This window comes from Sceloporus occidentalis, unplaced genomic scaffold, assembly GCF_023333645.1.
Source record: "Sceloporus occidentalis isolate IW3139 unplaced genomic scaffold, rSceOcc1.0.p SCAF_49, whole genome shotgun sequence".
In the NCBI taxonomy this organism is placed as follows: Eukaryota; Metazoa; Chordata; class Lepidosauria; order Squamata; family Phrynosomatidae; genus Sceloporus; species Sceloporus occidentalis.
Window position 1 is genome coordinate 3,314,127 of NW_028317029.1, and position 18,957 is coordinate 3,333,083.

Below are 18,957 nucleotides of genomic sequence, written 5' to 3' on the forward strand. Positions count from 1 at the left end.
CGCTGGAAAATCGCTTATATGGTTCCCTATGGATGGATTCCTTCCCCGTTTGCTGAAAGAGAAGAGGCCCTTAACGTTCATTTAGAATTACTTTAAATACAGGTTACCCTAGATTACACAACTGTGTAGTTTGGCCATCTTTTTTAAGATTACATTACAGCACAGATTAAAACCTGATTTTTCCTGGATTATGTATAATCTACTCTTCAAAAGTTTGGGGTCACTTAGAAATGTCCTAGTGTTGGGGGGGGGGGGTTTGCTTGTTTGTTTTTTAAAGAAAGGCAAATTTTGGCCATTAATAAATACAGCGCAGACGGTGTTACTGTTGTAAATGACTCTTGTAGCTGGATCTTTAATGTAATTATCTTTATAGGCTTACAGAGTCCCTTTATCACTCCCATCTTCCAATGGCACGTTGTGTTCGCTGATCTACGTTTAAATTTAAAAGGCTAATCGATCATTAGCAAGTTAGGTGACCCAAAGCATTTGAATGGTATTTTCATATATTTACCTATTTATTTAATTTATTTATAATTAGTTACATAATTATATTATTTATAATATACCATATTTAATAGATGATCTTATTTATCTAATAAATGTAAAGACCTTTTATATTGTCATCTTTACTGGTGTTGGTTTTCATTTTACTTCTGTAACAGAGCTATGGCATCTGCTGAACCTATATAAATAAAATGTCATTAAAAGATTTAGTAAAAGTTTTCAAAGCACATAAGAGGCTGCAGAGTATATACCGCTTATTACCTTTATTCTTTGCAGATATTAAAATAACTGTCTTCATTTAAAATATTTAAAGGACTCAAATGTGGAAAGAAGTCCCAAAGAATGTCCTGTGTTCTTCACGACTTTTCTAAAATCACGCACCAGTTTCCTTGGTCATAGTAGGAATGAAGAATGGCAATGTTCTGGAGCTTTCTGCACAATGTTTCCAGCTCCCCTTCACAGAACACGTGATAATACCGGTGATAGACAGAACTGGGACTCTGCTGGTTTTCTGTACACTCTAAAGGCTTTGATGTGCCGTTTTTAGTTTCGTTTGGTTGTTTCAGATGCCAAGGAACCAGCAGGTCTTGGGAATTGAATGAGGTCCTGTTGGTGTGAATGCTCAACGTGGCCTTGAGTTCTATATCTGGGCCGTTGACTGTTTGGGGTTCCGCACTTGTTTTATTTTCCTTGAGGTACTTGGACTTTTTCTGTTTGTATTCTTGCTCCATTGCCCAGACATAAATGAGTGCCTTTCCTCCAGGTCTAAGGAGACGGGTTAATTCCTGTATTGCGTTCAATCTTCTTTCCTTTGATGAATTACCAAAAAAAAAAAAAAGCTTTAAAAATAGATAAATAACATGAATGTGAAAATGTTTTAAATTATAGATGCGATGTAAACGCTCAATAAAAAAACTTTTTGTGGTAGATATGATAGGGTCTAGCTGGTTCATCTTAAATGCAGCACAGAATAAATCATACATAAAATAGGACCAGTTAAAAAACAAATAATGTGAATATATGCAAGCAATAAAAGTCATGATGTAGTTAATAGATTGGAGAGCTTGGGGGGATAGATTTATAGATAATAGATAAGTCATCCTATATAGTAGACATTCAATTAACAAAATATTCAACTTACTTCGGTCGCCAAATGGTGGATCACAGCTATGGAGATGCACGCATCAAACGAGCCGGTTCGGAACGGCACTGCTAAGGCATCGCAAACAGATGCTTCAAATCTTCGGTCTCCACAAATGTCCACAAGATTTTTACTGCGGTCGCATCCAATCTGTCAGGAGAAAGAAGAAAAAAAATCTTAACTGCCCAAGAAACATCCAAACTGATTTAACAGCAGCCTTAACGGCGACATCTCACACTAATCTCTGCCAGCTCCATCCCAAGTAAAACTATATGCTGAACCTGTACATAGACATTCATGCTCACACACACTTACGCGATGCACATTCATGCTCGCATAAATACATACAAACATACACACATACCCGCTCTCGCCCTTACCTCTCACCTTTCCTGCAGCTTTCTGTCCGGCTGCCCGCACACTCTGTTTCACGCGACGCTACGCAACGTGACCTGACATGATCCTGTCTCCCGGTGCTGGTTCAAAACTTCCGAAATTATTTTAAACCGGTACGAGGAGACATGAACAAGCGGTCCCTGTAGTTACGCCACTGCCCTTGTTAAGGCATGCTCTGTATTTTTCTATTAGACATCCTTACGTTTCCAACATCTCATCATAAGAGCCCCTTTTTGGGGCAAACATACTGTATTAATAACCGCAACCTGGGATTCAATACCCATTGCTGGAGTGACCTTTGGGGCCTACAAGGCTCAGTACAAGTGCAACACTATTCATACACAGACAGGGTTGCAAGTACAATTAACACATTGAGTTGTGACGCTTTGGTAGGGACCTTAATGCTTTTCATAATAAAAATTGTAGAATCAGATGAATTTTAATCAAACAACATTTCAAGGTTGCTCGCTAGTGGCAGAGGGTCCTTTGTCCCCCCCCCCCCCCCGGGAAGATGACAATGTGTATTTTTGGCGAGCCAGAATAGGAATCCTTCAAGCTATATTTACAGAAAGATAATGTTACATAATGCAGACAATCTAAAACATTTAACAAGACACTCATGTAGAAATATTCTTATTACGGGAACTGAGTAAAGAAAGAATAACGACCTTGAGGGTGATCTTAACACACCAAGAAACTTTAATGAATTGTAAACTAATTGAAAGGAACAAAGCATATTAGCTTGTAATTTGCATCTAAATTGCATGACATACATTTCGGCTCAGACTAGCTTTTCGGTTTTTGCCTCCATCCAAATAAAGATAATAATAAAGAGGAAGGGGGCGAGTTATGGGCTTCAATTACAGTTCACGGGAGCTGTTAATTACCAGTTACTTGCTCCCATTTCCGTGTCACTCATTAGCTGAACACGGCTACTTTTCCTGTGTTCTTTACAACCAATATTGCAAATTGTCCTCAATAGACATAAAATGCACCCATAAAGTGTATTTGTGCCTTCAGGCACCTGTCTGCTTTACTGAGCCGTGCAGATTTGCTCGCTTGACAACTTCTATAGTTCTACCTCACTTTAGGAAGCCCTCACTGGCAATTATACTCGCGCCATTAAATACTCAACGGTAGCAAACGTGGTGCGTAGAAGCTGCGATCAAAGCGCTTAACTAGCACTCAATGCAACAACTGTGTGCGCACTGCTAGTAGGTTGCCGTCAAACCATACAAAGCGGATACATGTCTGACCAACGGCCCTCTGCCGGTGAGGTGGAATGAATCGATGGAGGAACTAACCACACAAATCAGGTCCGGAAGGTGACAGAGCCACTCTCTTCTGGGACCATTGGCAGGCTTGACCTCACCATATGTGCTCCGTGCAAAACTTACCATGTGCAAATGCTTGTTGAGACCAAGATACTTCCCGTTACCACAGCCTACGTCTGCCACAATAGAGCCATGTGGCAAAGAGAATAGAAAGTCCACAACTTTAGGCCATGGCGTGTGTCTAGTGCTGCTGAAATGACTGGCTATGTCTTCATACACCTTATGCACATATTCCTTTTCCAGGTCGGTGGCACCCAAGTCACTGGCGCGAGGAGGCAAGCCGTTTTTCTGCGTTAGCTGGCTATCGCACGCTGATGGGAAAGCTAGATCGGTACACAATGTTTTAATAAAGTAGATTAGCCACTTCCTCAAATCCTCCTTTCACAACACATGAAATAAATCAATTTAATGGTTAAGACAGTAAAAACAGCAACAAATGTGCATAAGAAAAGCACATTTTGTGTATATCATGGGAACAAATGCCCGATCTTCCTGTTCTTAGTATCTGAATGATTATTCCTCCCCAAGAAGTAGTTATTAACCTTACGTTCCATCTTTACCGGGAGCTGATCAGTTGCGGTTGCTTTAGAAAGGGTGGATATATGAAATCGGTGAATGCCATCCAGACAGTAAACTAATTGTAGCCCCTTTTGCCAAAGATCTCTGCTTCCAGGTAAACTAGCACTTTAAATCAAATATCTCCAAAACGATTACATTGATTGAAAACTAATATATGTAGTTAGCTTTAAAAAGTTAACCCCTTAAGGACAATCGGCGGTCCCTAAACCCATCGAAAACAATGCATTTTGACCCCGTACATGTACGGGCTTTGTCATTAAGGGGTTAATCTAATGATGTTAAAAGCCATGACAGTTCTCTTTAAAACAAGTTCTTTAAACCCTTTCATTCCAGCCCAACACATTATAAAGTAAGTACATTACAATATGCTTAGATTCAGCCTATAAATAATAATAATATTGACCTTCTTACACTCACCACAATCACATGCGCTTCTTCTTACTTTCCTAAATGTGAACGAAGTCCTTGTACCCCTCTTGTTTAAGGTTAAATCCTCAGCATTCCCGCTGATAGTTCCAACTTTCTGTCCCTCTGAGGCTTGAACTATATCAAACTTTCTTGGCGTGATGCTGAAAATAATTACATGGCACACGGTAAGAAAGATATTGAAATGGTTTCAAACAATAGATATGGAGTGCCCAAGCGAAATACTTTAGACATTTAGAGTCGTTGAGCTGTCAGTGAAGAACATGGCTATTATCTAAAAAGGTCTAATCTAAAAGAAGGTTTCCTTTGCTGAAAAAAGCAAATTAAGTGCAAACATTCAACAGCTAAGAAATATATTCCGCAGTTCGGGGGCTGAATATATAGAAGAACCCATACTTTAAGCCTCGACGTGTCCTTCAACACATAATGATTTTTGGATGGGTTCTTTTGGTACTCGATCTTTTCACAAAAATTGGGAGTCTGGTTACAGATAATGAAAAGCTTGATTCACTCGCAGAATCTTGTGAAACCTGCGTGAAGGTATCGTATGTTAATATTCTGGCATTTTATTCCCTTACTTACTCTACTATTGCGTTGCCACGCTTATACTTACCCTTTCCTTTTCTTTCCTCCACCCAGCCCTCAATGACATTATCCTTCCTAAATACCAGTCTAGGTAACCCCTCTTTGTCCTTTTTTCCTTTTGTATAGTAGTTGGGGTGTGTCTGGGTCATACTGCTCAAATAATATACACTTTCACGTAAAATTTCATACTTCCTAAAAGACAACTTCATGTATTTGTAATGTTAAAGCAAGCAGTTGGCTACTTTGCCTTCCCCCAATATTATCCCATTTACGAATTTCTTTTTTTTTTTTTTTTACCATAAGTGACATAAATGAATATAAGATGCTCAAAATGTAATGTAAATCTAACCCTTTTACAATGCATTTTTAGCAAATAACATGTATGAAAGCATTTATTAAAAACTAGAATCCTAAAGCCCATATTGTCACCTGGCACACAGGACGATACATACTATAGAGCAGGGCTCGACAAATCCCAGGCGCCTAGGTTTTGCCTCTTACATCCAGAAATAATTGTGGATGTAAGAGGCTGAGTCACCACACGGGGGCGCTGCTGCTGCCTGCCCAGGAGTCTGGGCAGACAGCACAGCCACTCAGAGCCCGACCCCGAGCCTGAGATCCCTCCCACGGAGTGATCCTGTAGGCTGAAAACACGGTTGCTCCAAAACCAGCAATCGTGTTTTCAGCTGCCACAGGCAGCTTCAGGGAAGGGGGTTGTGTGTTGATTGGGTCCCCACACAAGTGCGGGGACCTGACCCAACACCCCCCTGCTGCCTGATCGCTCCATGAGAGCGACAGTGCAGCGTTAACCCCTTCAATGCCGCGATCGCGGCATTTAGGGGTTAATTCCCGTTTTGTACGGGACTCTGCTGCTGGTGGTCTGCCTGGAAGCCCAGGCAGACCAGCAACAGCAAAAACGAGCCCCCACAAGCCCTTTGATGATTCCTGTAGGCATGGAAGCCTACAGTTGTCATCAAAGAGACTCCCCCCTGCAGTGGCTGCTCTATAGACCAGCAATTGCTTCCCAGCTGCCAGAGGCAGCTTCAGGGACAGGGGAGAGGGTTCTTTGGTCTCCACATGAGTGTGGAGCCCCAACACCCCCCTGCTGCCTGATCGCTCCATGAGAGCGACAGTGCAGCGTTAACCCCTTCAATGCCACAATTGTGTATGACACATTCGTGGCATTGCAGGGGTTAACATTTGTCCCCACAAGCTTGTGGGGACTAAATATCAGTCAATGCTGTGCTCCAGTGGAACATCAGCATCGAAAGAGTAAAAAAAAAAACAAAACAAAAAAAACAGCACTGACCTGAAAGTCCAGGGTGCTTCCAGGTCAAATGCTGTGAGTTTAGTAAGTGGGCTGATGATGATCCGATCACGCCTGACCAACTGTTAGCTTAAAAAAATCCTGGCTCCTAACTTTTTTACCTGGCGCCTAGATTCACAACAAATTTGTCAAGCCCTGCTATAGAGCACCATATTTTGTGAGATTATTATTGATTTACATATTCCCAAAGCAGTCTACAATGGTAAATAAGGCCTGGTGCTGGGATACCATTGTGAAAGTCTACTTCTGAGAGACTTACCCATGCGTCCAGAGATATCTTGCTTCTCCACTCATTACCAGTAGGCTTCTTCGAGGAAGCATCACCGGGACACTAGTGCCATCAGGGTGCTTGAAATCCATCACGATCTACAATTAAAAACCTGGTTATGGTTCACGATTTGAAAGAAAGTAAAAAACGGGACCGAGTTGAAGTCACGTTCGTTGTAGTGCCGATTCTTCAGATCAGCTGTACAAATGTTACAGCACATATTAGTATAAAATATAAGGGGAAAAAATGATATAGTCTCCTCCTAATTGTTTTGAAGTATAATGGCATTATGCTTTTCGCAGTTTTGAAGCTACTATATCACGGCAAAATCAACCCCCTTTGTGACAGTTTTAGTTCGAGAGATATTTCCAGGTAATCATGTTTTTACCAATTTCTTTATTCTCTAGGGTAGCAGACACTTTGAAGATCACATGTCGGTCTTGCGTATTGTAAAGGGAGTTATGGTTGGTAACAAGACCCTATGAACAAGACTTTACCTGGTGTCTGGTGCAAGTAGATACAAATAGCAGAGGCCTGGCATTATTCCTGTAAGCTCACACCTTCTGTTTCTGAATGTCCAAACAGTTATGTGATGCACTGCTTGTAATATACAGGGCTACATAATATATTAAAAAAGTACGGCAACCATTAATTAATGATGATGCAAGAAGATTTTGATCTTCTGTATTTTGATACAGATTTGGCATTTTTGCCTATTCTTTCTCTGTAGAGGAGGTTCGGATATCTGCTACATGGGTAACGTCTGGAAACTGGCGATTACGAGCTCTTGGGAAGTATACTGTGTAGCCTGAAACTTGACATTTCTATTCCATGTCCTGGATTAGGAGAACCGGCTCGGATTTTGGTCCCATTATTCTTCTAAATAATGGTTTATATAAGTAGTTATCCGCGTGTGACCAAGTAACGTATTCACCCACACACACACAAAAAAAAAAAAGTCTCAAAACCCTCTGAAACATTAGTAGCGAACCAGTAAGATGGGGAAAACATGGCTTTAATAACACACATTATACAAATCAGGGCCAGCTCCAATCTAAACCTGAAAAAGACTAGGATGAGAAAGAGGAGCGGAGTCTAATCATACATGGAAACCGAACCCTAAGGTAGGAATAAAAACCCCCTCCCCGGTGCTTCATATAAACAAGAAATATGCACCGGCAGGAACACCTAATGTCCCTAACAAAAATCACTCCGAATCACTAAACCACCAGGCCCCATATAGACAAGTTTAAAATCCAAATAAAAAGTCAGCGACTTAAAAACGCAGGCACTGACACTTAAAACTAACGTTCTTTTCTTCAGGAAAAAAAATGCATATTACAGAATGTACAAAAGTTGTTTAATATGCATTTTTATTGACGGGGCTGCGCGGGACACTAAAATGTCCCTTTGAGTCGGCAGATGTCTCTTCTTCCAATGGACAGTTTCTCACCTCAACAGAGCCATTCACTGTGCAGAAATAGATTGAGGGTCTGCGTCTTCCGCACTCCGGAATATCCTCAGTTATTTCCTTGCAAACTAATCCCGAACGTACACAGCGCAGGCAGATTTACAACAACAGACACCGACGTCAAGGCTTAGATCAAATTAAATTCTCTACTGAATCCCTGATGCTGGAAAGTGGAAGATAAAGGCTGAAGAATGCCCCAAGGTTCATTTTGTTCCTTGTTAATGTGACAAGGGATGGAAGCTTCTTTATATTCACTTATCGAGTTCACTTTCCACAAATAGCTAGAAACAGAGAAAAAAAAAAAAAGTCTTCCAGAAATGGATAAACACGCTGCCCTCGGCAATTCAACATTGTGCAAATTAGGGTGTTCGGCTGTCTTCTACGTTCTGGTCAAATATGAGCCATTTTAGAAAATGGAAGGTCCTTGCAACATAAACCAGGAATTTTATATGAAATGTTGATGACATCGGATGAACTCGATATATAGGTGTATATATATATTATATATATATATATATATAGATTTAGCATATGAATTTAGTGTGAGTGTGTTACTGTATAATGGTACAGTGTGCATGTGTTCGTATGTGTGTGTGAGCATATGGTGTCAGTATGGTGTGAGTGCATACTACTGTAGGCATTAGAGTGTGTGTGCTAGTGTATGGTGTTAGTTTGCGTGCAAACAGTGCATTGTGTGTTTCGGCATATGGTTATAGCGTGTCTGGAGTAAACCTAGGAGTTAGTGGGTGTTACATGGAATTTTCTAGGTGAGAGTGTGTGTTAGTTACCTGGTGGGGGCGCAGAAGAAATACTGCTCACTCAAGGCGATCACTAGCCATATCTCTAGCCAATACTGCTCACTCAAGGTGATCTCTAGCCATGTTGCACAGCTTGGAGGAGTACAACAAAGGTTGACTAAACGAACAAATTAATGAAAAAAACTTAGAACAAAAAGTGAGAAAAAAAACAAAAACAACCAACCCCCCCCCCAAAAAAACACAGCTTTACTGCCGCAAACAGAAGAGTTTTCCCTAAAGTACCGGCAGTAGAGGCTTCATCGCCTCCTGGGTCGTGCAGGACACAAAACCTATTAACGTCACCGATAAGAGGCTTACGATGCCCTCTAGTGTATCAAATATAGAAGCAGAGAAAAAGCTACAGAGTTTAGCTTTTGAAACAACAATAACTTTTGAAACATCTCCAACAGATGGAACAGACCAAGAAAATCCCTCAGTAAATCAAAGCAGATTCCACTATTGTTTCTTGTAGTTACATGTATAAAAGTGCGACCAAACTAGCAGCTCTATATATATATAGTCCAAAGTACAAAGGTAACAACGTTTTACTGATCTAAATCGATTAATATACATTTTGTTTGCAGTCTATAGGTGGGCAACATAACAGCAAGTTATTACTTCCATAGCACTGGATTATAATAGCATCAGGTAGGCTGCACACAGCGCCTTCTCTTATCACAAGTGGTCACCTGTGGATTTACATGCCTCAAAAACTAGACTAAACTAAAGTTTAAAGAGAACTCCTCATCTAGAAGACATTTCAAAGTGACACTCCGGCCATCGTATGTGTTTTAATGCATATGGTGCTACCTTTATACTTCCAGTGTGTCCCCCCTGCCAACACATGGGAGATTCTGCAGAATCCCCCTCCCTATGCATTTGCCCCTTTGCCCACCCCAGTTATTTTCTGCAGAAGACATCTCCTCGCTTGTGATATACTTACCAGCAGTCAGTTTAAGCAGCGGCTTGGAAAGCATCGCTGGGGTCTAATGATACACTGAATGCATGGAGAGCACTCCCGTCGAGTAATCATAAAGTACTTCCCGTTTGCTTTCCCTTTAAGAAGCCAGTAGTGTTTTAAGAAAGCTGGCTACCTACTGAGACACAAAGTATTTCCCAAGGCTGCCAAACCAAGATGGCGGCGCATGCTGAGGTCATCGGTGCGTTCCTCAGCTCATTGGCTGCAGCAGCACAAACAGCAATCTTTTTTTTTCTGATTTCCTGAAGTGACGGGCGCTTTAATCCCCCTTTTAGTTAGGATCCCCTCTCTTAAACAGCACAGATGTTAAGCAAAATTCCTTGAAAAATATCCAAATTTTTCAAATATTCTAAAAAGTTTATCGATACCACAATTTGTTGTAAACGAATACACCTTTAATAGCCCTAATAGTCAACAAATACAGCCCCGTCAGTGCATTTGCATGAAATCAGTGCATCTGAATTATCAGGAGCATCCATACTAATCCCTAAACACCACAAGCAACTCCAACACTTTTTAGTTTAGATAAATGATAATTATTTTTAATAAGTAATCATAAAGTGAGGAATTGCAATTATATTTGGTGTTTTCCTGAGCTTTTTTTTTTGCAGTATTTACTAAAATATTTAAATTACTTGGCAAAGGCAGCACTAGTCTTTAATTTGCATGTTGGCAGTGAAAAGTGTGCTTACTGGGGCATACAAATTGATTAAAACTTCAAACTGGATCCAAATCAAGACGTGATGTGGAGAAAACCTTATTATTGATTAGAAACTTCCATCCAAATAAATCAAGAAACTCATTGGAGGTTAAAAAGTGACCTTAAGATCAAAGCTTCTAAAATTTTATTCCCCTAACGCTATTCATCCTTTATTTTTTTAATTTTATTTCATTTTTTGGGGAAGCAGAGTCCTTACATATTATAGAAGAGTTATCCTACACCATCACGAAAGTATGCTTTAGGTCCTGTATGCAAATTATCAAATTTATTTGCATATATTGGCATCACATCATGTCAAAAATAAACTTTAAATACTTTTTGATCATTTATTAAGATAAAATATAACTGTTTAGAAATAATAAATAAAAACTACATGCAGACTATTTTCCTGTTTCGCTTTCTTATGCACATTTTTGAATGCATTTTAGGGACCAATACCCTGAAATGTAAATTTTAACAGTTTACCGGTTCAGATGTAACGCTTATCTCAATGCCAATACTAAGAATATGAAATGTGATATAGGGAACTTTATATTGTAGAAAAATAAATGTATATGTATGTGAGTGTCTAGCGAGTGGGTATATGCAGTGGCGAAAAAGTAAGTGAACTTTCTGGAATTACCAGCATTTATGTATAAATGTGTCTTAAAATATATACGATCGTCATCTAAGTTACAATAATGAACAAACATAATCTGCTTTAACTAATAACACAAATTATTGCATTGTTCTTGTCCAAGCATTCATAGTGCGAGTTGGAAAATGTATGTGAACCCCTAGGCTAATCACTTCAACAAAAAACAATTGGAGTCAGGAGTTAGAAAACCTGAAGTCCAATCAATGAAACAGGATTGGAGATGTGTTTTAGAGCTACTTTGACTTATCAAAACGCTCATTTTGAGTTCGCCGTTTTCTAGAAGCATCTGCTGATGTGAACCATGTCTAACAACAATGAAATCTCAGAAGACCTACAAACAAAAAATTGTTGACTTGCATAAAGCTGGCAAGGGTTACAAAGTAATAAAGAGTTTGCATATTCATCAGTCCACAGTTAGACAATTTGCTTATAAATGGAGATGATTTAGTACTGAGGCTACGCTCCCTAGGAGTGGGCACCCAGCCAACATGACTCCAAGGGCAAACAGGACTAAGGTAAGAGCTTAATCCTTGAAGGAATCATTGGAACTGGTTAACATTTCAGTTCATGAGTCTACCGTACGCAAAACACTGAACAGCCACGGAGTCCATGGCAGGACACCACAGAGGAAGCCGCTGCTCTTCTAAAAAACATTGCTTTGTGCCCGAAGAGCACCTTGATACGCCACAATGCTACTAAGCAAACGTTTTGTTAACTTAAACTAAGGCTTAATTGTTTGTGAAGAACATGCAGCACTACGTATGATGTAAAAAGGGCACACTCGCATGAAAACATCATCACAACGGTGGAGGGAGCATCATGATTTGAAGCTGCTTCCCAAATTGATCAAGGTGTCAAACAGGACAATGTTAGGGTGGTTTTGAAATGACCTCAAGAGAGCCGTTCACACCAGACATTCTAGGAATATGGCTGAACTTAAGCAGCTCTGTAAGAAAGAACGGTCTAAAATTCCTCCTGAATATTGCGCAGATCTGATCCGCAGCTACCGGAAGCGCTTGTTTGAGGTTATTGCTGCCAAAGGAGGTTCGACCAGTTCTTATATCCAAGGGTTCACTTACCTTTTCCACCAGCACTGTGAACGTTTAATGAGTGTATTCAAACAATTATCACGGTTTGTCTTAAGCACAATGTATTTGTCTGTACTGGTGTACATCAGATTAGATTTTATGAACAATTAATGCAGAAAACCAGGTAATTCCAAAGAGTTAAACGTTAAGGTTTTACATTAAATAAGATAAACTACATATTTTAAAAACATATACAGTATTTTTAAACAGCACATTTCTGCTAACGTTCCTTATACTTTACCAGCATCCACCTGGCTTTTTCCCCCCTTGATTATTTTGTATACTTTTAAATCTTACCTCTGCTCCCAAACTGAGAGAGATAATCTCATCTTCAAAAGCAGAATGGGTGTCAATATGTGGAGGGATTCCTAGGAATCAAACAAAAAACTGTCAATCTAACTAAAATAGCTAAACATTCTACAAAAAATATTACCGTATTTGCTCGATTATAAGACGACCCCCCAAATCTGAATATTAATTTAGGAAAAAAAGAAAAAGCCGACCCTATAGGAAAAAAGTTACCAGTAAATGTTAATTCATGTAAACAATTTTTTTAATAAAAGCTATGATTGAGAAAAATATTTTGGTTTTTATTTCCTTCTATTTTCGAACCTGCCCCCCCAGTTATGCACATCTGCCCCAGAAATGCCTTATACCCCCTATATGCCACTGTGCCCCATGATATGCCTTTTAACCCTCTAAATGCCACTGTGCCCCATGATATTCCTTTTGACCCCCTATGTGCCACTCTGCCTCCAGAAATGCCTTATACCCCTATATGCCACTCTGGCATTAAGGGGGTTAAAAGGCATATTATGGGGAAGAGTGCCTCCTGAAATGCCTCACACCTCCCTATATGCCACTCTTCCCCATAATATGCCTTTTAACCCCCTTAATGCCACTCTGCCTCCTGAAATGCATTTTTAACTCTCTATACGCCACTCTGCCTCCTGAAATGCCTCACACCTCCCTATATGCCAGAGTGGCGTATAGAGAGTTAAAAAGGCATTTCTGGAGGCAGAGTGGCATTAAGGGGGTTAAAAGGGATTTCATAGAACACTCTGCCTCCAGAAATGCCTTATGCCCCCCATTTAACACTCCCCCCCCCCCCTCCAAACTTACCGGTGCTTCTGACTCCCCTGTCATGCAGCCGGGGCAGCGTGTAGATGTCTACGCAATTAACGTAGACAACTTACGCTGCAGCCGGAAGGAGGTGTGGCTAGCAGCGGGGGTTGTCTGCGTCCATCGCGCAGACCTTCCCCGGCTGTCAGAGATCAGAGTTCCCCGCACCGGTGCCGGTGCCGCACTGGATCTGGATCTTAGTCGTCTCATAGTCAGACCTATTTGAGGTCTGATTATAAGACGGCCCGATTATAAGACGAGGGGTATTTTTCAGAGCATTTGTCTTATAATCGAGCAAATACGGTACTAGGTTTGAAAGAGCTGTGCAGGTACTCGTTAGCTTTAAACCACAGCTAGTCGCAGTGAAATGCAGAGGGCACGTCTACGAGCTGCACTTTTGAGTCCAGCCACCGCAAGACCTTACAGGAGCTGGGAGATCCTCTGCAAGAATAAAATCGTAGGAGTATTCATTGGGCAGGAATTTACATCTACTGTGTAGACTATATTAGATGCTGCAAAACCACTCCATGCTATGAAATCAATTGAAGGTATTCTTGGCCATAGCAATGGACATGTTCAATACTTATTAAGCACCTCTATGAATCCTACCGACTTCATTCTTACAAGCTATAGTTTGGAGTGACTTTTAAAAAAGTGAAGTATAAAATGAAAATAACTTGGAGCGCACCCTCCTGACACTGCCAGCTAGTGCTTGGATACAGTTCATAGTATTCTCTGAGATGATCAATCTTTGCAGCTGAAGCAACTGTCTATTGCAGAATTTCCTCCCCTTGTAATGAACGTTTTCAGGATACATCGAGGTTAGAGGGTTGGTTAAAGTTTGCCCAACCCACTTGTTCTATGGCCACCTGCCTTCACTTAAATGAACATGTCTAAGAAATGCACATAAGGAAATAAACTTATGAGATGGACAAGACTGCCAGAGCTGTGAAACCTACAGTATAGTTCGGCCAATTTGCCTGTGCAGACAGTCCAGGCCTGTGGACATTTCTGAAAATACAATTACTCCTTTCTTACCCTGGCCCGGCTCATACTGATTAATTGTCAGCTGATCAGGTTTATGTTTTATCAGTTTTTGCTGCCAGCATCTATTCAGCACAGGAGTACAAAACTCAGGGAGACCTGCAAACACACAAAGGCAAAACATTAACACCTCTAAGAAAAAGCTATTCTAGTACAAAGTATTACATTATACAAATAGCATAACATTAATATGACAAGTATGCATATTTGCTAAAATAAAAGTAATATAATGAATATTTAATATAAATCGATTCTTTTATCTTTTGCGGCAGCCTGGAAGTGGCAATGATACAGCAAAAACCATGACAACTAGCATCCGTTCCAGAAGCCCTCGTGTTAGAGGAAAGCTTCTTGTATTAATGGCTGATATCACACATACAACCACCTGTAACAGCAAAGGTAAGCAAACAAAAAGACTCTACCTCCAGGCAAAGGCTGATCTTTGTCTACATTGTTGTTGTCGTATCGGAACTCATACCCATAATGTTTCACCCGTCTGTGTTTTAGTGACTTTTGACCTGTAAAAAATGATATGCTAAGACCACTAAATAAACCTATGTAGTGGTATTTAAGTATCAGAATAAGATATATATATATTGTTATACCACTGTGATATGAAAATTTTTACACTTACATTTAAAGTACATCAGATTAGCAGCAGCCAGCGTAAATGGTTCCTTGCAATTTGGTCTATTTCTATATTAAGAAAAGTGAGCTTAAAGGGACACTCCACTTTAATTCGTATGACAGCTGTGCGACCCCTCTAAATATATGTGTCCCCCTTGCAAAGTCATTCTGCTGTATCATCCTACATCTCCTGACGCGTGTGATGTACACGCCAACATTTAGCTGCGAGGGGGTCCAACGAGGCCCCCTCTGTGCACATGCAAAGTAATGACTCCCGCTGATTTTGAACGGGACACAAATCCTTGGACCATGGATGAAGTGAGAAGCTGCAGCTTCTACTAAAATGTATGTAATAATTTTATTTTTCTTTCAAGCTTAAAGAATGCATAATAAAGAACTTACAAAAGTTAATGCACATGCATGCATTTTAATACATTATTTATATGACTGTCTGGGGCAGCTTTAAAAACCTTTTGGGTTTAATATTATTTTAAATCAATAAATACTAATATTTTTTTTGATACTTCCTCTATGAGTCCTTCCAATGCTGACTGCAAATCATACTCATTGGGGTATGCATGTGACCCCTGTCAAATATATGTAATATGGCTCTTTCTAAGATCTTCACAAGAAAACCCAAGCTCCTTAAAGGGAAGTCTTTTGGGAAAAATATTTTTCTCATTGAGCATAAAATCTTGTGCTGTATACAGTAATGTAGGTTAGCATTGACAAGATAAAATATTTTTTCCATTCTGTTCTAATCCTCTATATGCAGACCTGAAGGCTGCCATTGTTATGTGAGTCATGTGATATTTGGGTCACTTCCCCTGCTCAAGCACCACACTGACCTGACTCTTTATGGCAATGCTAAATAAGTCAGCTCTTCCATAGACTTTAACTAGTCAGATTGTCTGGCTGGGTGACTAAGAATGAGTCATTCTACCGTCTACACCGATAATAAGGAGACAGGGGGTTTGTGTAGTAGGCTAAGCTTAGATAACAGAGCTAGAGCCTTAAATGGCTTATATAGAGCTGTCTGAAAACAATGTGCAAAGACCAGAGAAACAGAAAACCACAATATTACATTGTTAAGTGCTCAGAAGGTTGTTTTCATTAACAAGCATCCCATACTGACAGAACATTTGTCACATCAGAGGTTTAAAATACTTACTAGACCTCTCAGTTTCCCAACTGATGCCTACTAACATAGTAGCTTCTTCTTCTGGTGTTACAAAGTCTTCTACCACTACTAGACCAGGGGGCAATGATGGTGGTGAAGCCTCTTTTATTTCCACTGCAGATTAATATAAAATTGGAAGAACCAATGTAAAGGGAATGTCACGCAGGTCACACAGGTTATTTGCCAAACATATGGAAGAAGATACTCTGGTCAAATGAGACTACAATTGAAGTTTTGGTGCATCAAGGAAAACACTATGTCTGGTGCAAACCCTACACTTCTAAATAGTTACGCACATGCTCGAGTTTTGTGTTTTTTTGCTTTATCTCTTGTTTTTTTTCCACAATAAAACATATTTTGCATTTTTAAAGTGGTAGGCATGTTGTGTCAATCAAATGCTACAAACCCCCAACAAATCCATTTTAATTCCGGGTTGTAATGCATCAAAATAGGAAAAATGCCAAAGGGGGTGAATACTTTTTCAAGGCACTGTATATTACAAACAAGTTACTTTTTTAATTAGCCTGGTACATCTTCAAGAGTGCCATGTATGAAATAAAAATTAAGCTTAGAATTATCTGTGATGTACATTTGGTTTCCTCTGACAATGGTAGTTTTCATAAAAACAGTAGTGCTCATACATTAGGCATTTGTTACTTATTAAGGAAGAAAAGCACATACCCTTTTCCACAAAGCTGAAGTACAGAGTTATTTTCACTTCTGAGTCAGATGATGGTATATCTTGACCGCTTAATGAATTATAGGCATTTGCAGCCTCTTGCATAGAGGTGTAAGTAACAAATGCATATGGCTTGTTGGGGGGCATCACTAAAGATTCCACCTCTCCGCATTGCTCCAGGACAGTGAGCAGCTGCTGTCTGTTCGCTCCATTCCCAAGTCCTCCGTTGGCAATCACTAGGCTCTACATATCAGAGGAGAGAAATCACAGAGAACCATTCCACAGCCATCATGCTTTATTTACTAAACTATGAGTTGCAGACAACATGTGTTATCTGACTTCTGTATTCATTTTGAAGGGCTAACGAGTAAAGGAAGGGCCAATTTGGTCTTGCACAATGTAAAGTGAAAATTCTGAAGAACACTCAGTCTTTAACTAGGTATTGACAAGGACCTGCTTGGCCCTACTTGCAAGTTCAAATTGTCAGGGTTGCCCCCAGGGTCGGCCCAAGGCAAAATGCCGCCTGGGGCGAATTTTAAAATGCCCCCCCCCCTTTTTTTACCCTTCCTCTCCCTCCGTCCCTGCCGCCCCCCCCCATATTATCTACCCTTCCCCCCCCCTTGTACTTACCTTTCAGCAGTCCTGCGGCGAATCTTCCTGTTCAGTCTCGGTGCCGGCTTGAAATCTTCCGGCACTCAGCATTACAAGCCGGCACCGAGACTGAACAGGAAGACTCGCCGCAGAGGAGAGAGAGAGGGGCGCCGAGCGGGTACTGACAGCTTGGTAAGCGAAAACCACTCGGCGCCCCTTTCTCTCTCTTTCGCTTTAGAAAGAAAGAAAGAAAAAAAAGGGCTTGGAGCGGCGAAGTGCCGCCCCTTCAAAAGTGCCGCCTGGAGCGGCTGCCCCACTCGGCTCCATTGTCGGGCCGGCCCTGGTTGCCCCTTATAATGCCTTCTAAAGTGTGAGTAGTAGTGCTTTATTACACCTGCAAACTCACCATAACACTTCCCTCTCTTGCTTCAGAAATATCTAGTGGGTTACTGTATTGCATTTATGAACACATGATGAATCTCAGGCGATGAAGATGTTTTTAGGCTATACACAATCTCATGCTGTCATTGTATCTATGCCTCGAGTGACCGTTCTCCATACCTTTGAAGGGTGGGACACCGTTTCAACCCCTTCATGTCTCAGCAATATATGCTTGACCTTTGCCTGCTTTTTAATTAGTTTCTTCTCCTCTTTGGTCATCTTCTGCTTTGGTTCACAGATGCCATCCATCCTCGCAGGTAATTGTGGACACTATATAAAAGAATCCCAAACACACCACATTAGAAACAAGCACCAAAAGATACAACATCTCCCGAGCAGCCAACGAACGTGGCAATTAGCGGCATTTACGGAACACAAAGTGTCTAAAGAAGGCAAAGTACATTGTGATCTTGAAATGTTAGCTCTTTAATAGCCCATCGTGATGATTCTATGTAGATGCCTGACAGAAGTGTTAATCAAATTGCTGTAATGCCAATCCTCAAAGAAACCTTGACTTATTATTTGAAGATACACTTAATTGGGGCACCTGCATTCAAGCAGGGATATCAACCATAACATACTGGCAGCAAAGATACTGAAAATGACAGCGGCGAAGAATAGGAAGGAGTCAGCTCCAGAGCATGTGACCCCAAGAATCTGCCCCTTCACCCAGAGAATCTGCTCCTTCACCCCAAGACCCAGAGAATCTGCTCCTTCACTCCAAGACCCAGACAATCTGCCCCTTCACCCAGAGAATCTGCTCCTTCGCCCCAAGACCCAGAGAATCTGCCCCTTACCCAGAGAATCTGCTCCTTCGCCCCAAGACCCAGAGAATCTGCCCCTTCACCCCAAGACCCAGAGAATCTGCTCCTTCACCCCAAGACCCAGAGAATCTGCTCCTTCACCCCAAGACCCAGAGAATCTGCTCCTTCACCCCAAGACCCAGAGAATCTGCTCCTTCACCCCAAGACCCAGAGAATCTGCTCCTTCACCCCAAGACCCAGAGAATCTGCCCCTTCA

General features: G+C 40.8%; 1 protein-coding gene across 1 annotated transcript; it reads right to left on the reverse strand.

The window, feature by feature from the left end:
• Positions 1 to 860: 860 nt before the first annotated feature.
• On the reverse strand, positions 861 to 18,186 carry LOC149288911 (tRNA (carboxymethyluridine(34)-5-O)-methyltransferase alkbh8-like). The gene is made up of 11 exons (XM_089491177.1): positions 18,058 to 18,186; positions 16,908 to 17,148; positions 16,218 to 16,340; positions 14,842 to 14,937; positions 14,414 to 14,518; positions 12,551 to 12,621; positions 6,552 to 6,658; positions 4,372 to 4,523; positions 3,439 to 3,698; positions 1,646 to 1,795; positions 861 to 1,313 (listed from the first exon to the last, which is right to left on the reverse strand). Exons 1-11 carry the CDS (start codon positions 18,184 to 18,186, stop codon positions 861 to 863), a joined length of 1,887 nt encoding a protein of 628 aa, XP_089347303.1.
• Between the last annotated feature and the right edge of the window lie 771 nt (positions 18,187 to 18,957).